This window comes from Trichomonas vaginalis, chromosome IV, assembly GCF_026262505.1.
Source record: "Trichomonas vaginalis G3 chromosome IV, whole genome shotgun sequence".
In the NCBI taxonomy this organism is placed as follows: Eukaryota; Parabasalia; order Trichomonadida; family Trichomonadidae; genus Trichomonas; species Trichomonas vaginalis.
The window spans coordinates 29,320,522-29,343,956 of record NC_067206.1 but is presented as its reverse complement, the minus strand read 5'-3'; the positions used below and the strand labels follow the sequence as shown (position 1 = coordinate 29,343,956).

The 23,435-nt window shown below is 29.6% G+C and overlaps 7 protein-coding genes across 7 annotated transcripts; 6 read left to right on the top strand and 1 right to left on the bottom strand.

Annotated features, from left to right (window-relative positions):
• Positions 1-2,001: 2,001 nt before the first annotated feature.
• TVAGG3_0189870 (histidine acid phosphatase) lies at positions 2,002-3,221 on the top strand (the record flags this gene model as incomplete). The annotated part of the gene is made up of 1 exon (XM_001316327.1): positions 2,017-3,168. The coding sequence occupies one exon, from the start codon at positions 2,017-2,019 to the stop codon at positions 3,166-3,168; it is 1,152 nt and encodes a 383-aa protein (XP_001316362.1).
• Positions 3,222-3,269: 48 nt separating this feature from the next.
• Positions 3,270-4,355, top strand: TVAGG3_0189860 (spectrin binding; the record flags this gene model as incomplete). Its single annotated transcript, XM_001316326.1, has 1 exon — positions 3,270-4,355. The coding sequence occupies one exon, from the start codon at positions 3,270-3,272 to the stop codon at positions 4,353-4,355; it is 1,086 nt and encodes a 361-aa protein (XP_001316361.1).
• A 3,479-nt stretch (positions 4,356-7,834) lies between these two features.
• On the top strand, positions 7,835-8,520 carry TVAGG3_0189850 (uncharacterized protein; the record flags this gene model as incomplete). Its single annotated transcript, XM_001316325.2, has 1 exon — positions 7,835-8,401. The coding sequence occupies one exon, from the start codon at positions 7,835-7,837 to the stop codon at positions 8,399-8,401; it is 567 nt and encodes a 188-aa protein (XP_001316360.1).
• A 340-nt stretch (positions 8,521-8,860) lies between these two features.
• TVAGG3_0189840 (transforming growth factor beta regulated gene 1 family protein) lies at positions 8,861-14,296 on the top strand (the record flags this gene model as incomplete). Its single annotated transcript, XM_001316324.1, has 1 exon — positions 8,861-14,296. The coding sequence occupies one exon, from the start codon at positions 8,861-8,863 to the stop codon at positions 14,294-14,296; it is 5,436 nt and encodes a 1,811-aa protein (XP_001316359.1).
• Positions 14,297-14,469: 173 nt separating this feature from the next.
• On the top strand, positions 14,470-14,949 carry TVAGG3_0189830 (uncharacterized protein; the record flags this gene model as incomplete). The annotated part of the gene is made up of 1 exon (XM_001316323.2): positions 14,470-14,862. The coding sequence occupies one exon, from the start codon at positions 14,470-14,472 to the stop codon at positions 14,860-14,862; it is 393 nt and encodes a 130-aa protein (XP_001316358.1).
• Positions 14,950-16,037: 1,088 nt separating this feature from the next.
• Positions 16,038-17,124, top strand: TVAGG3_0189820 (protein serine/threonine kinase protein; the record flags this gene model as incomplete). Its single annotated transcript, XM_001316322.2, has 1 exon — positions 16,076-16,894. One exon carries the CDS (start codon positions 16,076-16,078, stop codon positions 16,892-16,894), a length of 819 nt encoding a protein of 272 aa, XP_001316357.1.
• A 250-nt stretch (positions 17,125-17,374) lies between these two features.
• Positions 17,375-18,326, bottom strand: TVAGG3_0189810 (regulation of centriole replication; the record flags this gene model as incomplete). The annotated part of the gene is made up of 1 exon (XM_001316321.1): positions 17,405-18,307. One exon carries the CDS (start codon positions 18,305-18,307, stop codon positions 17,405-17,407), a length of 903 nt encoding a protein of 300 aa, XP_001316356.1.
• Positions 18,327-23,435: the final 5,109 nt, after the last annotated feature.

Here is a 23,435-nt window from a genome sequence, read left to right as displayed (position 1 = left end):
TTCTGGGAGACATGCAGTGACAATGTCTCCCGGAATGAGACATGCAGTGACAATGTCTCCCGGAATGAGACATGCAGACCGACAAGAGTGCACAATACACTCTTGTCGGTCAAAGTTTTGCAACCACATTCTGATTGCAGAAGATTGTCTCATTCTGGGAGACATGCAGTGACAATGTCTCCCGGAATGAGACATGCAGACCGACAAGAGTGCACAATACACTCTTGTCGGTCAAACTTCCTAATACAAAATTTGATTCCCTTATTATCTTCTTAACAAAACTTAAGATTTCAATAATACATCATGAAAACATTCATTTACTACATTCACACTGTTATTCCTTTCTATAAATTAACTCATTTAATAGAATCTTGTTTTTATATCTTATTATTTTCTCATAATACTTCTAATTCCTCTATTTCCTCTTCCACATAAAATTTAATTTTGTAATGCTATCATATACACTTAATGTTTTCAAATTTTCAGATTTAAATTTAATCTTTATTTTCATCATCATTTATAATCTTGTTCCTATATAAAGTTATAATAAATTATCGTCAGATTCTAATATTTATGATTCTTACTACTCAATTCAATATAATTATGTTAGTCACTCATATTCAGGAGAATAATTTAAAAATCTATAGCTCATATTTTGATAGTTATATATTTAGATGATATATATTGCAATTCCGGTTTCAACACGATCAAATGCCAAACCAAGACAAAATATATATGAATTTTCAAAATATCGATTTACATTAGAATCTATATCTAATTTTATCAATACACAAGTAGTGAATGTTCAATACATCTTTGAGCAACGTGAATAGCACAATTTTATAGGATTATTTGTTGATTATATAAAATATAAGCCAAATCGAATCTGCTGTATAGTACTTTAGTTTATCATTGAATGTTAAATGTGTTCAGATAAATATTTGAGTCAGATATCGCATTTTCTAATTTCAAAATTTATCTCATGAAGTTAGATTTTATTTGATCATACAACATCATGTTAGTCAAACTAGAGTTCAATGGCGATTCTAAAATGGAACAAATGCTTGTTTTATCAAAATGTTAAAATATTAATCTAAAAAACTTAATATCTAACCAAACCATTCTAGAATTATTATATACAGGTATAGGCAATCTAAATGCACACGGAATTCGGAAAATTAAAAAGAATATTTATGAGATTATTAAATCTTATGTAATTCAATGAAAAGTAGATAATATGAATATCTATAGGCTATATATCAACATATGAGTTTTTGGTTTGACCAATACTATACTAATGTGATCAAATTAATCTGATTTCTTAGATTTTCATTTGAAGCATTTGCAGTAGTAGGGGTACCTTTATATATTAACATATTAAAAAATTGCGCCCCGATTCGCAGTTTCTTCATGATTTTGAGACTGCATTAGATTTCGCGATGCAGAAAAAAATCACTTTAGATTCCCGTCAAACTCTAAGTATAAGCATGTATCTATATGTAGAAACTGTCTGCGCTATTTATTTCCCGGCTCAAAAAACCACGGTGTCTGTGGAAATATAGGGTAATAAATTTCTTAATAGCAAAAGCATGAATATTCGGAAATCATTCAGATTAAACGAATCTACAGACATATTATATCAACATTATATTCTTGTTTAGTTAAAATTATTTGATTTTTCCAAAATCTGAAAACGATTACAAACGGAAAAAAATTTTCCAAGTAATAATTGAACTATTTAGATCTACCATGTCAACGCATATTTAATTACGATCAGAAAAATGAAAAGAATCTGTTATGGTTATATAAAAATTTTAGAGATAATTCAAAAAGCTCATTCAATCTCCCATGGCTCCATTCAAATTTTATATGTCTTTCAGAAATATTTGATAGATATGTGGTCATCCCAAAGTCCAATATCCTCCACTATCACTCAATACAAATCTAAACTTTAAAAATTGAATTAATTCAGAATTGTTAGTCAAAAATTTTTGATAAGTGTTTAGATCATTTTTAATGTTTGCAGCACTGATCGCGTACGTGACATGTGAAATGTCATTATTCTGCCAGGCCCCGCGCCTTATGCCAACACCTTTGAAGAATTTGAGTTTAGTTCATGTCTCTGTAATCACAAGACATGGTCACAGAACACCGAACTATCAATTCGTTCCCCTTGAGGAGCGTGGCACCTGGGAGTGTCGTAGCTCGTCTGCTAATAATACTAAGAGAATATTTAACTACCTTAAAAAAGATGCTCAGAAAGGCTCTATCGAATACTTACCTAATTGTATGCCAGCAGACTTGACACTTCTCGGAGAAGAAATGCACAAGGATCTTGGCGCTACATATAGAAAGTATTACGTTGATGAATTACATTTCTTACCAGAGAAATTTTCGCCAAAGCTTTTCCACTTCGAATCTTCTCCAACAAGAAGAACATTTTTAAGTGCCGAATCCTTTATTAACGGACTTTATCCACCTACCGGAAAGCACGAGATCATCACAATTGCTTCAGGCAGTTCAAAGACGTCTTCTATCAACGGATGGTCTTCAAATTGCAAGTTATACAAAGCACAATATAAGAATTACCAAGCTGGCCCAGATTACCAACAGATGTTAGAGGAAGGTTGGCCAATGATGGAGAGAATTGCTAAGGAGTTCCAGATGCAGAAGACAGTTACAAATATGAGAGCAATCTGCAGTTGGGCAACAGCTTTTAACTGCACAACATCTGGAAACCTTCCAGACTACTTAGATGACAAGTTCATGAGCTTCTGCTACAGAGAGCAATGGATGTCTAAGTTCGGTATCTACAACTTCACAACAAATTCAAGTGTTGCAGGATCTCCAATCATGAGAAGATTACTTAAGGATCTCGATACAGCATTAGCAAATGGCCAGAAATTCTCATTGTTCAGCGGCCACGATTCTACAATTGCTGCAGTCCTTACAATGCTTGGAAAGTATCTGAAATACGTACCAACTTACGCTTCCCACTTAAACTTCGAACTTTTCCGCTCAAACGATACAAATGAGTTGTTCGTAAGATTTACAGTTAACGGTGAAACCTTCAAGGTTCAGCCATTTGATCAGGTTTTAGTTCCTTATAAAGAATTTAGGGCTTATTTCAACCAGTTCCTTAACTATTGCCCTGAGACTTCAGATTAGAAATGTTATAGATTTTGTATATGTGCGTTTTTGTCTGTTATTATAAATACTATTTTCTATCCTTTAAATTTTATTTTATTTATATCGTTAGTACCAACGAAATGATTCAAATATTACAATCAATGAGACTTGTTAAAGAGGTAGAACTCGAACCAAATTTGCAATTATTAGATTTAATTTTTCATTTTATGAACATTCCCATCCTAAATTTGCTATTAAATGAAATTAAAAAGTTTATTTGCAATACACCGAAATCCAAAATTCCTCAACTAGATGAGTCAAAAGAGATTGAAGAGAAAAGTGCACAACCAACCGAAAAATGTTGTTTTAAACCAATTGATATAAATTCCAATGAAGGCACATTTCTTCAGGCAGCAAAGAAGGGCGGGAACATCCAACTTATGGAAGAATACATGTCTGATCCGAATTTTGATATTTATTGCTGTGGCACCACAGGAAATAATGCAATGATGCTTGCAGCGCTTGAAGGAAATGTTGAGATTATTAAGATGTTGCACAAACATGGCATGAATATGTACAAAAGAAATGCAGATAATTTAACGGCGTTTCATATAGCGGCAATAAAAGGGAATTTAGATGTTATAAAATATTTTGTTTCTATCAATTTTAACTTACAATGTCGGGCTAATAATCTAAATGGTTTAGAATTGGCAATTTTAAATAATAACATGAATATTGTCCAGTACTTTTTAGAAGAATTAGATTTCGAGCCAGTTTTTGATTATGCTGTTGCCGCTAGTTCCCACGGAAAAAGGGATATCTTGACTTATTTAAACAGGTTTAATATATTTTGGGAAAAACAAAACATATTATTGAATATTGCAGCCTCAAAATGCAATCTAGATGCAATTAATTACTTTATTGACGATCTTCATTTTGATGTTAATTCAAGAGACCAAGAAGGAAGAACTCCTCTTATGATTGCGGCCTTAACGAAACAAGAAGAAGCAGTAGACCTTCTTATAGAAAAAAAGGCTGATATTAATATGAAAAGCGACGAATTTAAAGATGCCTTTTACTATGCTGTAGAGAGCGGAAGCACAAATATTGTTTGTAAACTGTTTATTAATAATGCAAAAATAGAAAATATTAATCAGCTAATTACAGTTGCAAAAGCAAAAAATGATGAAAAAATGGTAAGACTCCTCACTAACGATCTAAATTAATCTATCTATTCATAACAATTGCATATTAATACCATTTTGTAATTGATTAATCTTCAAAAGGCGATTTTTTTTAATTTTGATATTCCAACAAATTTGTTACATTCATAGGATTTGACCTAAATTTTTTTTTCCAAAAAATTCAGCAAAGTCTTTTATCACCAACAAAATTATATTTATTTTCCTCCTTTGATGCGCAAATACAAAATTCATATTTTTATTCATTAATCTGACAAGAATTGTGTTGCATCCATTGATTATTTATCAAGGATTTTATAAAAATCGAATGATTATTGCTTTCTTCAAAAATAAATAATATTATAATTTTTAAGTTTTAGCAAAATAATTTTGAATATACAAACAATGCTAGGAATTAATTCTATAAATAAATAAGAATTTCATATAAAAGAAGAAAAATAGTATCTTAGTACCAACATAACCGCACAGTTTAAATATCATCATTTTCTTCATTTGATTTCGATGATTTAGAAATATCGAATATAATTTGAAAAGCCTGAAGCGAGAATGAAATTGATAATATCACCAAAGAAACGAAAGATGGTAAGCCCCAAAAAATGAAAATGAAAGTATTGTCTTCGAAAATTTTCATTGGCAACCCAAAGAAATCGTGATTTTCTGAAAGGATGTCATTTATAATCTGAGATGCAAGAATAGAGTTTCCTAAGAAAATTGCCACGTAACCCCGACACTTGTGAAAATAGGCCGATATTGATGAAACAATAAGGATGATAATGTTAACAATAATTATGAGTATCACAAATGGAACTGACCAGTCAACGTGACGAATCATTTCTTGTATTTGATGAAATGTTATCATTGCAATATAAAAAAGAACTTGGGAAAAATTAATTCAATTTTTTTGAAAAGTGTAAAAATTGATAGATTTGAAAATGATCAGTGAATATATAGAATTAAAATTATCCATTTTTTTTTAAAAAATTATATGAGCCGTTGAGATAATTTCGTTATTTGTATATATTTAACTAACAGATATGATTTGTTTAACAATAATATTTATATTCATAATTTGTGAAGATATTGAAATAGAAAATTTAATGAATTATTCTTTTATCGATGAATTTAATACAAATAACCGTTATTCAATAAATTAAATTAAATTTAAAAAAACATCTAATATATCATTGATATTCATTGTTCAAATAAATTTCATAATGTTGTAAGTTACGATAAATTAGTTTTTGAATTGAGTTCAAAAAAATTGAATTGAAAAAATTCTTCTTAATTGATATTACAACACTTTTTATCCAAATAAAACTTTTGAATCATAATGATGTTTAGCAATTAATCTACATTTTTTCTTTCATATACTCAAAATTCAATAAATTTAGCCATTTTTGAGATTAGTTTTATTATAATTTCATGATACATAATACTGCAAATTATACTAATTTTAATTAAGGGTTTCGTTTTGCGAAAAAAACGTACAATACGCAATTTCGCTAAAAAACATTTAGCTAGCAATTTCGACCTTTGACTCCACTCAAGACGTCACTTTTTTAATTTTGCGGTATCATATTTTTGGAAAATCTTTATGAATATTATATAAAAAGTCTCTTTAATATCTATATTTCATATTTTTATCGATTTTTAAAGTTTTTGCGAAAAGTATTCAATTATTTTTGCTATTTGGTCGGGTAAATGTCAGATTTGCGACATTTTCTGATATGATATTCAGATTCTACGTTGATAATAATGCTTATAGAACCCTCTTGCTATTGTGTCAAAATTGCGAAACCGATAGCAAAAATATCTCGCAATATCAAAATTGAGATATTGAGTGAATTATGCATTATAGAGATTAAAAATCTGATTTGTGAAAACATCTCATCAGTTTCTAGCTAATTCAAAAATCTTTACTATCTTATTCGATTAAAATGAAAAGGGAATAGTTTCATTATGCTTTAAATGACAGCCTTATAATATAATCATAGTTTTCGCTCAATACGCAGCATTTTTTTTTCGAAATCTATGGTCAATGTCCTAAATACTGATTGCTTTGCATTCATATCTCTTACATTTTCTATACCCACATCACTATTCATTGCTATTCCTATCTTTTTCATTTTTGTTTGTTTCTCATAATTTCTCAAAAAACACGATAACTTGATATTTGTAAATATCATACTTTATAACGTAAATAAGAACTTGACCTATTAAGAAAAGCAGTAATGAAAAGAAAATCTGAAATTCATAAAAATTACAAGTTTCTGATGACAATTAGCTTAATTAAACCAGGTACAAGATTATATAATTGTATTTTCTATCCAATTATCCATATAATATCTTATCCAGAAAAAATAACTTGATCAATACCAAATGATTTTTTAACTAGTAAATAAAGTATTTTCTTTACACACACATTGTATATCATAGTTTTTTTTTTGGTTTCGCAAAACATCCAAAAACAAATATGCTATAAAAGTGACAATTTTAGCAAAACAAAACCCTTATTTTAATCAATCTAGCAAACATATTGGAAATTTACATATTAAAAATGTATTAAGAGCAAATAGACGAGAATTCAAACTGAATATGAATGTTCCAATGAGTAAACAATTAAAATTAATTATTTAGCTATTTTTCATGGTAAAAAAAATATCAATAATGTTACAACTATCAAAACAAGCGACTTGATAACTAGCAAGTATGAGCAGCATCAGAAAGTGCGGTGTTTCTCCTTTGTTGAATCCGTAACTTTTTCTATGGAATTATTATGCTTTAAATAATGATTTTTTGATGACTTTTGAGTGCTAAAACTTGTTGCAGTTTTTCTTGGATAGTTTTGACTACTTTTATTTGAAGTGTTTCGAAATTGGTTGTAAAAGCTTCCATATACGACAGGACTTAAAAATTTCTTTTTCTTTTTGGTGCTTTTATACTGAAGTGGTGCTCTAACTTCATTTGTAATAGTTCTATCAACATCATCGTAAACAGAAATAGGCCGTTTGCGAGCAGTTGATATATCCGAAGTATCTGATGGGGGAACGTATTTCCTTTCAAATCTAATTAACTCTGGACAATTTAGCAATTTATTATTTTCTGAGTTGTAAAGATATACCCATTTACCATTAACCTTTGCACTTACTTTCGCGCTTTCCCATCCACCAATCCTGTATTTTCTTATATCAGCTTGAAAGGGATAGGAAGAAGTCATCGTTCAACAGTAAATTTTGACAACTGATATGGGTAAAAAATTGAACAAATAATTTGAGCTAGATATTCGTCTAAGAACTTTAGACTTTTTTTTTAATTAATTTTTTATTTAATTCAAAATTTATTACAGTCACATTATTTGTATATATTATCTAAAAATATTCAACTCTTATTATTAATTTTCCTTTTTTCATCTAAAATTTTTTTGAAAAATCGATATTTGAGATATGAATCTAAAATTTTTTTTTTTGAATTTCGATCGAAAACATTTACATTTTTTTTTCAATATGAGACACTCACTGGGAAGTCCAATAAATATAACCACAGGGTTCAGGGAAATGACATTTGTTAGACCATGCACCACAGCTTCCAGCAATTTTTCTCTCGAAGAATTTCTTTCTACACCTGTTGATGTAAATCATGTAAACGAACCAAAGAAATTTAATAAAAAATCATCAAAAAGTCGGCATGTTAAAATGCTTGAAATACAACCGCGACCACAGTCATCATATTGTGCAACTATTGGTACGACATTGATGATGCACCAAGCAAAAGCTTACGATGTAATACATCAGCAAGAGACTGCCAAAAAGCGCAGGAATATGGAGAAACACTGGAAAGAAGAAGAGAATTTTAGAAATTGGAAGTCGCAAAAAATGCAAAATCGCTTATATGGAACTAGAAAACAATATGGAAACTGGAATAAAGACAATGGACTTATAGAAAAAATTGCATTAGAACGATACGAATATTATAAGCAACATCCTGGAAACCAACTATTTAATTCTTTCCCAAATAATAGTCCTCTTGAAGCTTCAAGGAGACTTGATGGATCAATAATTTCTAAGGTTTAATTCAATTTTTTCCGTTTCAAAAATAGTATTAGAATTTAAAAACTAACTAGTTTCAGAACATTGATCCAAATGATGACTTTATTCAAACATTTTGATTCTTTAATCTCATATCTCCTAATAAATCAAAATGTTCGAATTAAAGAACTGCAAGTATGTTTAATTTGCATTTTCTTAAATTTACGATCGATGTTCAGTAATTTTATTCATTATTTGCAAATATTTATATTTCCTACCACAAAGTGTAGGGGGGTGCATTTAATCAATTGTTGCTAAAGGAATACCATTATTACACCCCGAAAGTAGTCTATTCCTGGCCATCAATAAATTTTTAATATCGTTTCGAGAAAAGAAATAAGCGGCGCTAATTTAATAAAGATGTAATTTATTAACAGCTATTAACCATTTTTTATCAAATAAAAAGTTATAAACCCCGCCAATTTTATTTTTTAATTTGAAAAGATGGATTCTGAAGTGGAATCCCAGATTTCACTTCAAGATATAGATGCTGTGCTGGCTCAACGTGGCAAAAAATCACAAGATCTTGAATATCTTGTTAAGTTGACCAACAAAGCTTACAAAGATTCAATTTGGCTACGAGCTTCAGAATTACGCAAGACTCAAGAAGGAAGAAATATAATCAAAATGCTAAATTCTGAAGTTCCAATACCATATGACCCCGACAATTATTATGATCCATCTTTTAATCTTATTGATAGAATCTTAGAACAGACAAAAGATGGTTACTTAGTTAAATGGAAGAATCAACCTTACACAAATACTACTATAGAGAAAGATATTCAACCAGAAACCCTTGAACGCTACAATTATTTACAAAAATGCAAATATTCAAGGAGAAATGGCTATGCTTCGAGACCGCAGCATGTGAAAAGCTTTGAAAATCCAAATAACAATAAATTGAATTTGTCACCTACCCAAATTGTTACATTGAATACATTTATCTCATGCTTTAATTATGAGAAAACGATAAAAATAACTACAAGAAGAGAAATATCCGTTCCAAATGTATTTTTACTTTTCTGCGAATACTTATTTAACGAGTTCAAAATCGAAGGTCCATTTTTAGCTGTTTTACCACCAGAATTACTTCATGAATGGGATTTAATTCTCAACGACTCAAATTCATTACTCTCTGTTTTATATTCTGGGACTCCTGAAAATCGAGATATCATGACGAAATACTTAGTATCAAGAGATGGAAGTTTGAGATTTCACATTCTAATTACGTCACATGATATTTTTTCGACGGATATCAAAAAATTTAATCCAATTAAATGGGCTTTTGCTTACATTGCATCAAATGATAAGTTTGATTTAAACATAGTTTTACGGCACAGTGCAGTTATTGATAATTTTGAATCGTTTGACCATTATTCAAAAAATGTATATGAATACATCAATTTACTTGAAAAATTTCAACACACCAATGAAATTTCTGACTCAATAAATGATATTAAAAGGAGATTTCAACTCTTTTACCCTCTTTATGACAATAATGTTTCTGAAGTAGACTCTACTCCAACAATGAAATATATATTATGTCCATTAACACAAGAACAAAAGAGTTGCATAATTAATTCTACTTTAAACCACTTGGATAACATCAGAAACAATAAATTTACAATTTTAAAGAACGAATTACAAAGAATTTGCCATCATCCATATCTTGTCCCAGGAAATGAGATTCTTCTTCAGATGAATTATACTACAGTTTCTTCAAAATCTAGAGTCATCATAGATTATATCAAAGAATCTGTCAAAAATCATATAAAATTGGCTATTGTATCAGAATTTACATTTTTCTTAGATATAATTCAAGATTACCTCGAGGAAAACAATCTTTCTTGGTTCAGGGAAAGAGTTAATGAAGGAATTAATTTAATCAATTTCAGAAGTTTTGATTTTTACACAGATATCCAAAAGGCAGATTTAATAATCGCAGTAGATATTGATATTGACATTACACGGACAAAAGGAAACAAGAAAATTATCAGACTCATTTCGCCTTCAGAAAAAAACTGGAAATTTTTCACTGATGAAAAAATTTGTAAAGAAATTGTTGTGAATGGTCTTTACCAAAATCCGAAAGAGGATATATCAAAGGAAATAGATCATCTTCCGTCTGACAAATCATTTTTATCTGAAATCATTGATATGAATGATTTTTGGGATGATATCACAGATCTAGAACGAATCATTTTCAAACCAAAGCCAGAGATCACAGGGAAACTCAGTCTCAGACAACGAAACCAACTTATTAGAAGTTTATTCAGCTTCGGCTGGGACAACTGGGATAAGCTCAAAGAGTTCTGTGGCTTCTACATTTCACAAGAGAATCTGAAAGATCTTTGTCAGACAATCCTTCGAAAAGTTCTCTCTCTCAGCTCAGACAAGACACCAAACAAATATGAACTCATCAACCAGATAGTTGAGCAATACGACAGCAAAGATTCAGAGCAAATAGAGTTCTCTGATGTCTGCACTTTGATGCTGAAGGAAGCCAGCGACGAATTGCTTTCTACTTTCATTTTGATTCGCCAGTTCAACATGTTTGATATCGAGGATATCAAAGCACTCCCCGATATACAGATTTCGAAGGATATGACTGAGAAATGGTGGTCGAAAGAGCTCTCAAAGAGCTTGCTAAGGGCAATCTGCCAACTGGGATTCAGATCGTTCGACTACTTTGGGCTGATCGATGATGAGAAGATTTTGCAGATTTCACAGATGACAAATGATTTGTCAATGATTGGCGGAGTAGCAATCAATCTTTTAACTGAATGCCAAAAACATATCAAAAATGATAAGTTTATTTCATATATCTTTGTTTCCGAAAAACTCAAAAACCAATGGAAGAAAAGTCAAATTTTCTCGATTTGCAACTTCTTAATATCTTATGGAGTTCCACTCGATGACTACGACTCACTAGTCAAGGAGTTTAATTTCACAAGAGAAAATGGGGATAGATACGAGAAAGAAAACTACGAGGGTTTAGTTGGTGATATTTTGACCAACGCTCAATTGAAGCTCCAAAATGAAGTTTATGAGAAGCAAGCAGAACTGATTATACATGCAATAAACACAATGAAGGATCTCTGCTTCATATTCAACGGACAGAGAAGTGATGATGAAGTCATTTACTTCATAAATACCATTAAAAAATGGCAGAAAATGCCGAAATTATTCTCATTCGAAATAGAAGTACATTTGTTAAAGAGTTTGAAAGAAAAAGGATACATTGCAATTCCAGAAATCATCAAAGAAAAAGAAATAGTCGATTGCTTTGGTAAAGTTTCACCAGGCCCAATGCTGAAAATGAGCAGAATTGCGAAAAGAGTGTCTGCAATTGCCAATCAAATAAGGATATCTGTCCCACCTTCCGCCGAACAAATAGAAGATTTCAAAGTGAAAAGAGATAAATTCCTTAAAGAAAATCCACCAGAATGCAGAAAGAGAAAACAAAAGCCACCAAAAGCTATTCCTCAAAGAAATTCCAAACCAAAAATCACTCAAACGCCGCAACAACAAGCTGTATTGCAAATACCAAGAGAAGAAGATGCTAAATCAGAAGTCTTCTATGAAGAGAAAACCATTCCCAATCAAGAAAAAATTGAAGAATTCCAATCAAGTGAAAGCACTGAATCTAAAGAAGATGAACCGAAATTGATAAAGGAGGAAGAAGAAACCATTGAAAATACTCAAGTCATAGAAGAACAAAAGTTAGAAATCGTCAAACAAGTTGATGAAACACCAGACACTGAGTCAGCTAAAAAGAAACGGCCAAAGATCAAACTTACAATGAACTTATCTTCAGAAAAGAAAGAAGAAGATAAGGATGAAGTCAGTGGAAAACTTGCCAAAGAAGCAAAACAATATCTAGAATCAGAGATCAAAGAGAAAATTTCAGGAATATTCCAAGAAGAGTTGGAGTCCAAACATGTTGAACTGATTGAGAATTTCTCAGAAAAACTCATTGAATCAATTTCAGTTAAACTGATGGAAAAAATTGTGGCAAAGAGCAGTGAAAACGAAACTATAGACATCAAAGAGAAGAAGATTAAGTTAAGACTCAAAAAAACAGAAGAAAAACAGAAGAATGAACCAAAATCAAAAGAAAAATTTCCAAATACCAATGACAATCCGAAGGAAGGATTAAGACAGAAGCCGAAAATCATTTACATCGAAGACGATGGAAAGAGTTACTCATCTAATGACGACGACGATGATGAATTCGAAATACCAAAAGAGCTCAACCAAAAAATCTCACAACATGCAAAACAGAAATCGAAAATTGTTCAAAAAGATGTTGAGGCCGAAAGTTCTTCAACTATCAAAAAGAGTTCTCAAAAGAAGAAGAAAAGTTCTGCAAAAACATCTGAAAATAAATCGAAACAGAGAGGAAAAAGCACCAAAAATAAAACAGAATCACCAAAGAAAATCACAATTGTTTATAAAGAAGATGACGGGAAATCTTATTCTAGTGAAGGAAATGATTATTCTGATGATGATTTTGTTGACAATTCTAAACCACCACAAAAGAAAGCCATGAAAATACAGAAAAAGAATAATAGTCGTCAAAACAATTTAAAGTCTATTTCCAAAGAAGTCCAAAAATCAAGCTCAGACGAAGAGAATTTTGATTCTGAAACAAGTACTAAAATTAAGAAGCGGACAAATATCGAAATTGTCAATAATTACAAAGAAGAAGAATCAAGCTCTGGTGAAGAAAATTCTTACTTTGAAGCATACTCAGACGAAAGCCCCCTTCAAATGACAAAGAACGCTCCGAAAAGTAACTCTATTAACAGAATTCAAGCAGTCATTAATGAAAATTCAAGCGAAGATAATGACTATTCAGATGTAAGAGTTCAATCATTTAGATTAAAGCAAAAGAAATCTTCACCAAATACTAAAAATTCTGGAAAAGCGAAAAAGAATTCTAAAATAGATATTATGGAGGAAGAAAGTAAAGAAACTTCAAAATCCAACCAAAAGAATGTTCCACATAATACAATTGGAAAAGGAAAAACTAATAAATACCAATCCAAACCAGACAAAGGTATAAATAGAGATGATTCATCTGAAGAAGAAAAATTTAGAGGAAAACGAAAATCAAATAAAAAGATAAACATGTCCGATGATTATTCTCCTGAGGAAGAAATTTCATCAAAGAAGAGGAGACCTCCTCCAAAGAAAAAGATGAAGATATTATATGACAAAGATGATGATGAAGAAGAACAAATGGAAAAACCAGCAAAACAGAAAAAACGAAAACAAGCTACAAAACAAAAGAAGCAGACCAACGCCAAAATGAAAGTTTTATACGACAAAACTGACGATTATGACGAAGATTCAGAAGAAAAGAAGATGCCTAAGTCGAAAAATCGGAAAGTCGACACAGAAGAAAGCGCAAATTCCAGATCAAATAAGAATAATGATGCCGAGTTACCACTCATTGTTTCCCAAACATGCAAAGTCCTTGACTTAGGCAAAATTGTATATGATCGTCCGGCTTTCCACACAGAAAGATACGTTTTCCCAGCAGGATTCAAATCAAGCAGGATATTCAAGTCCCTCGTCAAACCAAATGAAACAGCAGAATTCATAAGTGAAATTGTCGATGACGGCGGAGAAACACCTGTTTTCAGAGTTTCCTCCGATAATATTGTTTACGAGGGTCCTACAGCAACACAGCCATGGGTACAGATCCTGAAAGAGGTAAATAGAATAAATGGAATTTCAGGAAGGTCAAACTCTGTGTCAGGCCCTGAAATGTTCGCTCTCTCGCATCCAATTATTCGATTCTTAACAATTTCTCTTCCTGATGCAGAAAAATGCTCAAAGTTGAAGAGACCTGAACTAGAGAAAAATAATTAATATGTTTTATATTCATATATTAGATAAAAACTTTATATAAATTATTCTGTAAACAATAATCATTATTATTAGAAGTTAGGTTGTGTATCTCATTCATATTTTGATTAAATGAATTTGACACTTAAAATAAAAGTGAATTGTCAAATCTGTCAAAAATTTTATATAAATTCAAAATGGAAAGTGATTCTCAAGAAGGAGTTTATAAATATGACTTGTTTTCTTGCTTCGAAGATATTCCTTTATGTCTTTTTGCAGTTTTTTGTCCTCCTTGCGCTGCTGCTTCAAACAAAGAAGCATTATCGGGGGGAGGATGCTGGTGCCCATCAATTGGTTTTATCCCAGAAATATATTGGACACGCCAGATAGTTAAAACTCGAAAACATATGGTTAGAGATGAAGTAGGCGACTGCGTTTTAACTATTTTTTGCCTCCCATGCGTATTAGTTCAGGATGGGAGAGAAATAAAATCCGGAAGTTGTCCACAAAATCCATCCGAGTACTATTTAAATACATTCGATCAAGTTCCATTGATGCAAGAATCCAGAAATAAGAAATACCTTGCATAACGACCACAAGGATAAAATATGCGCAATTAATGTATCTAATAAGTTTTCCATTATTTACAATATTAAAATGAAACACTAATATACTTATATCATATTTTTAAAATATATTGTTATTTTACTATTTTGGGTTATTATGCAACATTAGCGACTGCTCATTATGTATATTTTTTAATGAGAATTTGAAATTTTAATTTGCTTTTTCATCATGAATATTATTGATTTGAAACATGAAGAAATCTTGCAATAAATTTACACAATCAGAATAATACATACAAATATTTTAATCTTGAATTTCTTTATTCCATGATGGCAAATAAAAAAAATGTAATATCGATTGAGTTTGATGCCGGTTTCAAAAAAGAAATTTCAAAATGGCTATGAGCATTGAAAAAAATAAACAAAATAAATTGGCATCAAAATAATTAGTTAACAAATTCATCAATAAGATGTTTATTATATCAAATTTAAATATAAATTTGAATTCGATTGAAAATAATAAAATGATATATATATCTATTGTAATTCGAAAATAGTCTTAATACAATTTAATGCTACTAAATCAATTTTTGACACTAATTCAATAATAAAAGTTATCATTATGAGTTAACATTCATATTATTCAAATATCATATCAAATTCAGATTACCTGATGTCCGATATATAAAATTAGTCTGTAAATTTTTGACGGGCATTTCAATTTCTAAAATTTGAGAGCTAAATCACTATCCGTTTTGGAACTTTATCATAAATATCAACATTTATTACATATTTTATAAATTGGATAGTAAATAAGACTTTTGAATTTTGTAATACGATTAAGAAAAATTTTGTCCAATATTAATATATAATAATAGATTAAAACAATAATATTTTATTCAATAAGAACGATAAAAAATCGATTCAAAATATTTTATTAACATTTAACTTTGGAATTATATTATTATGAATATTCTATATTATAATTATCTTTATTCAAAATTTCTGAAATCTTTTCAAAACATTTTATTTTGAATATATCTTAACAAAAATCTTCAGAAAACCATAAATTGTTTTTTGTTTACAAACTTATATACATTAAAAATTTGCAAGACAGCATTTTTCAATTTGTGAGTGTTTTTCAGTTAATCTCAAATTTTCCACAAGCTCATTCAATCCAATTGTGAACAATTTTTTACTAACTTCTCACAATCCGTAAATCTTGATCATTTCAAAAATGGACTTCAACGAAAACATACCCCGAGATATTGGAAACTACGAACTGATCAGACCAATTGGCAATGGAACCTATTCAACTGTATATGTTGCCCGTGAAAAAGATACCAATGAAATCTTTGCTATTAAAGTTACTAATGAGCGCATTCTTATTAAAAATGGTCTCTATGATAAATTTAATCACGAATTAGAAATAGTTAAAAGATTGCAGCATCCAAATATAGTTTCTGTTAAAGAAGTAGTCCAAATCAACCATTGGATTTTTATAGTCCAAGAGTTCTGCTCAAAAGGAAGCCTCTATAACTATATATTATCATCCAGATTTCTAACTGAGCATGAAACCCTCAGGATTACTTATCAGATTCTTGATGCCCTCTCATATTTACATTCTTTGGGAATAGCTCATAGAGATATCAAGCCAGAAAACATTGTATTCGATGAAAGTATGACTCCAAAGCTCATTGATTTTGGCTTTGCCACTGATGAGATTGTGAAAAATAAACTTCATCACACTCAATGCGGCTCTGTTGCATATGTTGCTCCTGAAGTACTCACACCTTTTGGATATGATCCAATGAAGACAGATATTTGGTCATTAGGTATTACAATTTATGTAATGATCACTGGATGCTTCCCGTGGAACTTTAAAATGGATCAAACTATTTTAAGACAGATCTACTTATGGAATTGCGAAATTCCAGAAACAATACCTGTCACAGTTCGAGATTTATTACAAAGAATGTTAGTTAAAGATTCATACTCAAGAGCTTCCGCTTCTGATCTCTTGATGGATAAAAAGAAATGGAAGAGAGTTGTTTGAGCTTCAATGGGTGATATTGAGATTTCAATTGTTGGCGGAAATTATGTCTTGAAGCAACCAGAATCAAATGCTCCATCGCCACTAATTAGAAGAAGGACAATCATTCGCCCATCTAAGAAGGCCAAACCTTTTAAATTGATTTTGGATATTCAATAACTTTATGCGGTTTATCATTTGTTTTATTTTCATGTTTGTTATTCAGATTTAAAAATTTTGTTTGTATTCGGTTTAAATACTTTTGCCTTTTTTATAATCGATAAAGAGATTCGCTCCAGTACAAGCAGATTTCTCATCATCGGAATATTTCCAACTAAATAATAAGTCAATAGGAGAACTAACGACATATTCAATCGTTTTTTGACATGAAAGTATCAGAATTTGATATTGAATGAAGCTCGTGTTTCTGTGATGGCACCATATTAATGAATCTAAATCCAAAGAGTTCATAACGCTTAACACTTAAATTTAATAGAAAAAAAAAATAGTTAATTATATAAAAATACAAACAATTTAGTAAACCGCACTTGCAGATAATCTAGTAATCCTTGGGTGGTGAACAACTATCTGTTGCCTTGCTACGGACGTTAAAATCCTACTTGTTGAGCGTGGTTTAATTTCAAGTGAATCACCGCATAATTGGTATATTTTGAATTTGATCTGTGCCATTGTTGGCCTTTCCAACGGATCTAAATTTAAACATTGATCAGCAATACGTGCTAAAGGACCGTATCTAGGGAAAATCTTTATGTATCCGTTCTTAATGTCTCTTAAGATAGTAAATGGATCGCGAGAAATAAATGGAAATGTTACTCCAAAACTCCATACATCTGATTTAAATGGGCAAAATTCTTTTCCAATTATGACTTCTGGAGCCATATAGTTTAGTGTTCCTCTTATCTTGTTATCGTTTATTTTGTTAGAATCATTAGTAATGTAGTGAGATAAGCCAAAATCACATAATTTTGCACGATCGTACTGATCTATTAATATATTGGAAAGCTTGATATCACAATGAGCAATTCCTTTTGAGTGCATGAAGGAGAGAGCATCAACAATCTGAAGGGTATATTTATTGATTTTTTCTTGGGTTATTCTCTTTTGTGTTTTCACAAGATCTAATAAGCTACCATTGGAGCAATATTCAAGAATGATGAAGGAAATATCTTGTTCAATAAAATAATCATAAATACGTACAATATTTGGATGGTTGAGCTTGGAGAGAATCTCGGCCTCTCCATAAAAACTTGCTAAATACTCTTGTGGTAAATCAGTAGTTCTTGAAACTTTGCAAACAAAGTTCATGTCGTATTTGAGACTTTTTATTAAGAAGCAAGAACGATATGAATCATGATCTAGATACTTGACGATCTCATAATCATGGTACTTAAGAATGGTAACAATGTTGGCTTTCATTGTGAAAAATGAAACATGATAATTGAATATTTATTATCTTCAATTTGATTTTATGAAAAATTGGTTTGTATTTATCAGTGAAAAGTACCAAACATGTTTAACGATTGCGAAGTAAAAAATTGATAAGAGGGTTGAAAATGTTTCTCTTTCAATTTTTTACGTCAAGCTCAAAATAATTGAATAGTTTGAAATGGTCCTTTAGTATAGCTCTGTTTATTAAATACTGACCGAAATAAAGAGAAATAAATACATCTAGAAAAAATCTTATTGAATATTTTGAGAAGATTATTCAATCTATTAACGAAAAAATTTTACAGAAATTTTTAGCAAAAATATATAACGAATATGATATACACCATTTTCCATTTTATATGTCAAAAAATATAAATATCCCCTCAATTTAAATGTTCTAGAAAATTGAAAGCGGAGGATATATAAAACGAGATTTTTTCCCCATTTTTATTAAACCAACTGATGATGTTATTATCGATTGGGGGAGTTTAATATCTCTAAATAAAAACCTTATTAGTTACAATTTAAAAAATTTATAACACATGAGCTATGCAATAATCTGAGCTCGAAATTAAATTTATTTAGAACTCCAAATGTATTCATTTAAAATTCCGATTTTTCAAAGCTCAAGTTTCCGTTGATTGGTATATAGTATTGGTATCAGATACATTTTGATGATATATTCATAAATATTTTTCCTAAATTAATTGATTTTTGCATTCTTTGACATAGATGTATTGAGATAAAACTTTTATTATTATCTGCATATTTTCTCTACAATAATGTAAATTATATACATTTAATATTTTTGTTGATATTGTTTAACATTTGTAAATTTTATTTTGTAGGGATTTATTCATATAAATAAAAAAGTTCTTAACCTGCAATTGACGAACATTTATTAAAATTAGATTTTAAAAAAAACAAGACGGTCATGTAGAATTTCAAACCGGTAAAGGTTCAAGAGCGGGTCGCTTTAATTTTTTATTATTTAAATTAATAAAGAGTCTTATTTTCATACTATACTTGAAATCGTTGAGAAACATATGTCACACACTTTGTATGTATATTGAATTAATTCAGAATTTCTGTCTCAAAATTTTTGAATCATCAACACAATAAATTGAATGACCGCTAGGTTTCATTCAATTAAAATGGTACCATATATTATATCATGCAAGATATTGCGAAAAATTTTTGATAACTTGTAAAAAAGTGTAAACTTCAGAATACACAATAATATGTTATTTGGATACTATATATATTTGCAAATATTATTGCCACTCAAAAAATCACGATTTCAATTTTTCTCGAAATCTAGCCTTGAAATGTATATTAATTTTACTAAATATAAGCATTATATTATATGCTAATGGACTTTTTGCAAAGTTAGTAGTTAAACATGTATATAAGGTAGTCACAAAATCTAAGTAGTGAGGCTCTCAAAAATTGAACCGTACTCCATACAAAATTTGTGTACCCTCACTACTTAAATTTTGTGGCCTTCAATTGAGAGGTTAGTTTTGATAGAGCAAGTTATAAAATTAAAAGGGAAAAATAAATAAAATTTAAACATTTAATTATATATAATGTAACGAGTGTAATTCCAAATTTTCTAAAAACTATTCAAATTTGAGCATTTTTTGGAAATAGTAAATCTAATATGTACATCTAATAACAACATGATTCATCACCTTTTCAAGCTCTGCAGTCAATTTTTTGAAATTTGATTGAAATAAATGTAGGAAAAATTACATTTCATTAGGGAATATATGAGTTTCTCTGGAAACAGGCTGATAAATTTTAAATTTTGTCCAATCAACATGAATGCATTGAGAAATTTGGATTGATTTTCTGGTAGAATCTGGAACAATTCAACCATGTATAAATGGATCATGTAATCATCATGAAATGTTAGTGTTAGAGTTCAAAAGAAACAGAATGAGTGGAAATCAAACACAATCTGAATAATTTTAAACGTATACAATCTTTAAGTTTGTATTTTGAATTCTACATATATGATTGTGTAATTCGTTCTTTCAAATTTTCGGATTCAGGCATGTTTTGATAAAATTCATTCCCAAAAACGTCAATTAACAATTAAATTTAGTGTATTTTAAATATATATACGTATTATATTTTATAAATTATATTAAATTCGCAAAATTTTAAGTTTTAAACAAAAATAAAAAATGTTCAAAATATGAAATTATGCATAGGATATTAAAATTTACATGTTAGCAATTTTTTTGAATTGCTTTCAATTTTCATATTGAAAATTTTAAGATTTTTTTCTGAAATAATAAGCAAGAATATCAACCTAAATAATATTAAATTCCATGCGTTAATTTCCCCTCAAAAGTCATTGACCGCCTCTCAATCTAGATTTTGTGAGTACTTTATATATTCCTCCAAAGTTCTTTCAATTTCATTGAAAGGGAGGACAAGACTGCAATGTTATCTTTTTGAGTTTTTTTTTTGTATTTCGAGGTTAAATAAATTAACGTATTGCACCAATGTGTTATAACAGGTCGATTTATAATAAAATAATTATTATAATAAATTTGATATTCAGCGACGGCGCTACGCGCCTTTTAGCATTCTGGGCACTTACGTGCCCAGAATGCAAGCTTGAGAAATTTGAAACTTCGTTTCAAATTTCTGCCTTGCTGTTATGTAAAAAGATTTTTTTGGTGTGAAAATTGAATGTAAAAATAAAATTTAGTTTTTTCCCTGAGATATGGATTTTTTAGAAGATATTAGAGATGTCAGTCTCAATTTACAATTTTTTTTAAATTGAGAGGAATTTTAATGATACGATTTTATTTGATATATGGATTTTTTAGAAGATTTTAAAGATGTCAGTCTCAATTTATAAAAAAATTTAAAATTGAGAGGAATTTTAATGATACGATTTAATTTGATATATGAACTTTTTAGGAGATTTTAGAGATGTCAGTCTCACCTCAGTGAATGAGATCAACTATATGATAACTTTTTCCCCATTATATTCTTGTGGAAAAGTGACAAATAGCAACTTTGACCCTCTCTCAATGTGTCGCGAGCTTGAAGTCTAAAATGGCAAATACTGAACTTATTTAAAATTTGATTTAATAAATAAATCATACTTTATATCAGTATCCTAAAACAATTTTTAAAATAGAGTTTTAAAAATCCAAAATTTCATGAAAAGTGACAAAAAGTGCCAAATTGCCAGTATATGAGATTTTAATGATATCAGTATTCACATACTATGTATACTCTAATATTTATAATATAATTGAATTTTATTCACATCAAAAAATTTGAATCATGGAGTTGATGAATATTAATGAGTTAATACTAATATACAAACTAATGTGAATAATGATACACTAAAATTATTGAGTTTTATTTTTTGAGTTTTGAATCTCTCGAATTTCCCACACAAACATATATTAAATTTATAAAATAAAAAAAAAAAAAAAAAAAAGGTAGTCTCACGAGAAAACTGACGGTAAAAATTCGATGAAACCAGGTGCATTGTATAGTACATATATGTGGTAAATAAATGTCGATTAGCTTTGTAAAAAATATCCCACAGTTTTTGAGATCTTGAAAACGGCCATTCAAAAAGTCGAAAATTTTCGCGAGATGTTAATGGGCAAGACAGTTTTTCGACAAATAAATCGTAAACATGGGAATTAAAATAAGGCGTTATATTACATATATGGTAAAGAATATGGATGTGAAGAGCGTTAGTAGAATGGAAAGACTTTGAAATTTTAAAAAATTTATCTGGACTAAAAAATTATTTGATTATAAAAAACATATTATATATCAATTGCTATATAGAACTATCATAACAGATTTTGGAAAAGCCGCAAATCCCCAAGTTGGAGAATTCATTAAATACTAATTATTCAGCTTTTTATCAGAAAGGAAGGTAGTGTAGTGGTTGGGAACGCTATGCTCTTTTTGAATCTAAAAGGCAACTGTTCAAATCATAACATCTTTGTTTTTTTTCTTATTCTGCCATTATTGTTTTTCCTTGTTATGATTCAAATTAAAAATATTTTAGTAAAGGTATTTTGGACATCATTTTTTCACATTGTCTCAATGCAAATGTTTGAAAATTTTGTAGGCAATATGACAACTCTTTCAACATTTGTTCTCTTTTATTAACTCAAACAGATTTAGGATCTAATTTCATGCCTTCGAAGACATTTAAACCATCTTCAACATAATTTATTGACAAATTGATAACAATTACTCATGAATGTCGTAGATTTAATATCCTGTCACTCAGCAACAAATTCGGGTTCAATAACAAAGCTCAGTAAAAACTTTCCAGAAATTCTCCAATTTATTTTAGTGTCTTTTTGCGTCATTACGGCTGCATTTTCTTCTGCATCTGAACGCTGTGTTTGGAAGAAGACGAAATACAGAAACTTTCAACACAAGTAATCAGATTTTCTTGTCTTTCATGTTAAAATGCTTCATCTCGCTAGGTATACGTCATTTATTGGATGGATTGTTAGCTTTGTGTCCAAATAGCAAAAAAAAGTATTAATTTAAATTTCGCATTTTGCATAAGTATACGCTTTAATTTATATCAAAACAGATTTAGATAGCTTAAAACAATATAGTTTACTCATAAATACATCTTGATAATTCACTTCTTCAATTTTCATAATCTTATATCCTGACCTATATCCTCTTATAAACCATATTTCTACTGAGATCTTCTTAAAGCATCTTTTTATCCCTATCTACGCCTCGAAACCCTATTTTTCCGGCGGAATATGAATCTTCGGGTCTCGCTGATTCGATTTCTGCAGTCAGATCGTAAAAATACCCACTACATAGCCTGATAATCTCAATTTAAGTTCCTTAATTTTTTTGAAAAAAAAATTAAAACTCCCTTATCAAACATCATGCTCATTTTTACGAATTTCATTTTTCCTTTAAGTTTAAAATATACGCTTTTTAGCATGTTTATAATACATTTTCAATTTACATTTACATTTTTATTTTTGAATTGTTTATTTATATTTCCGTTTGAACAATAATATTTATTGAAAATTGTGAGAGAAACGGATATAATAAAAAACACCATACAACAAAATTCACTTTT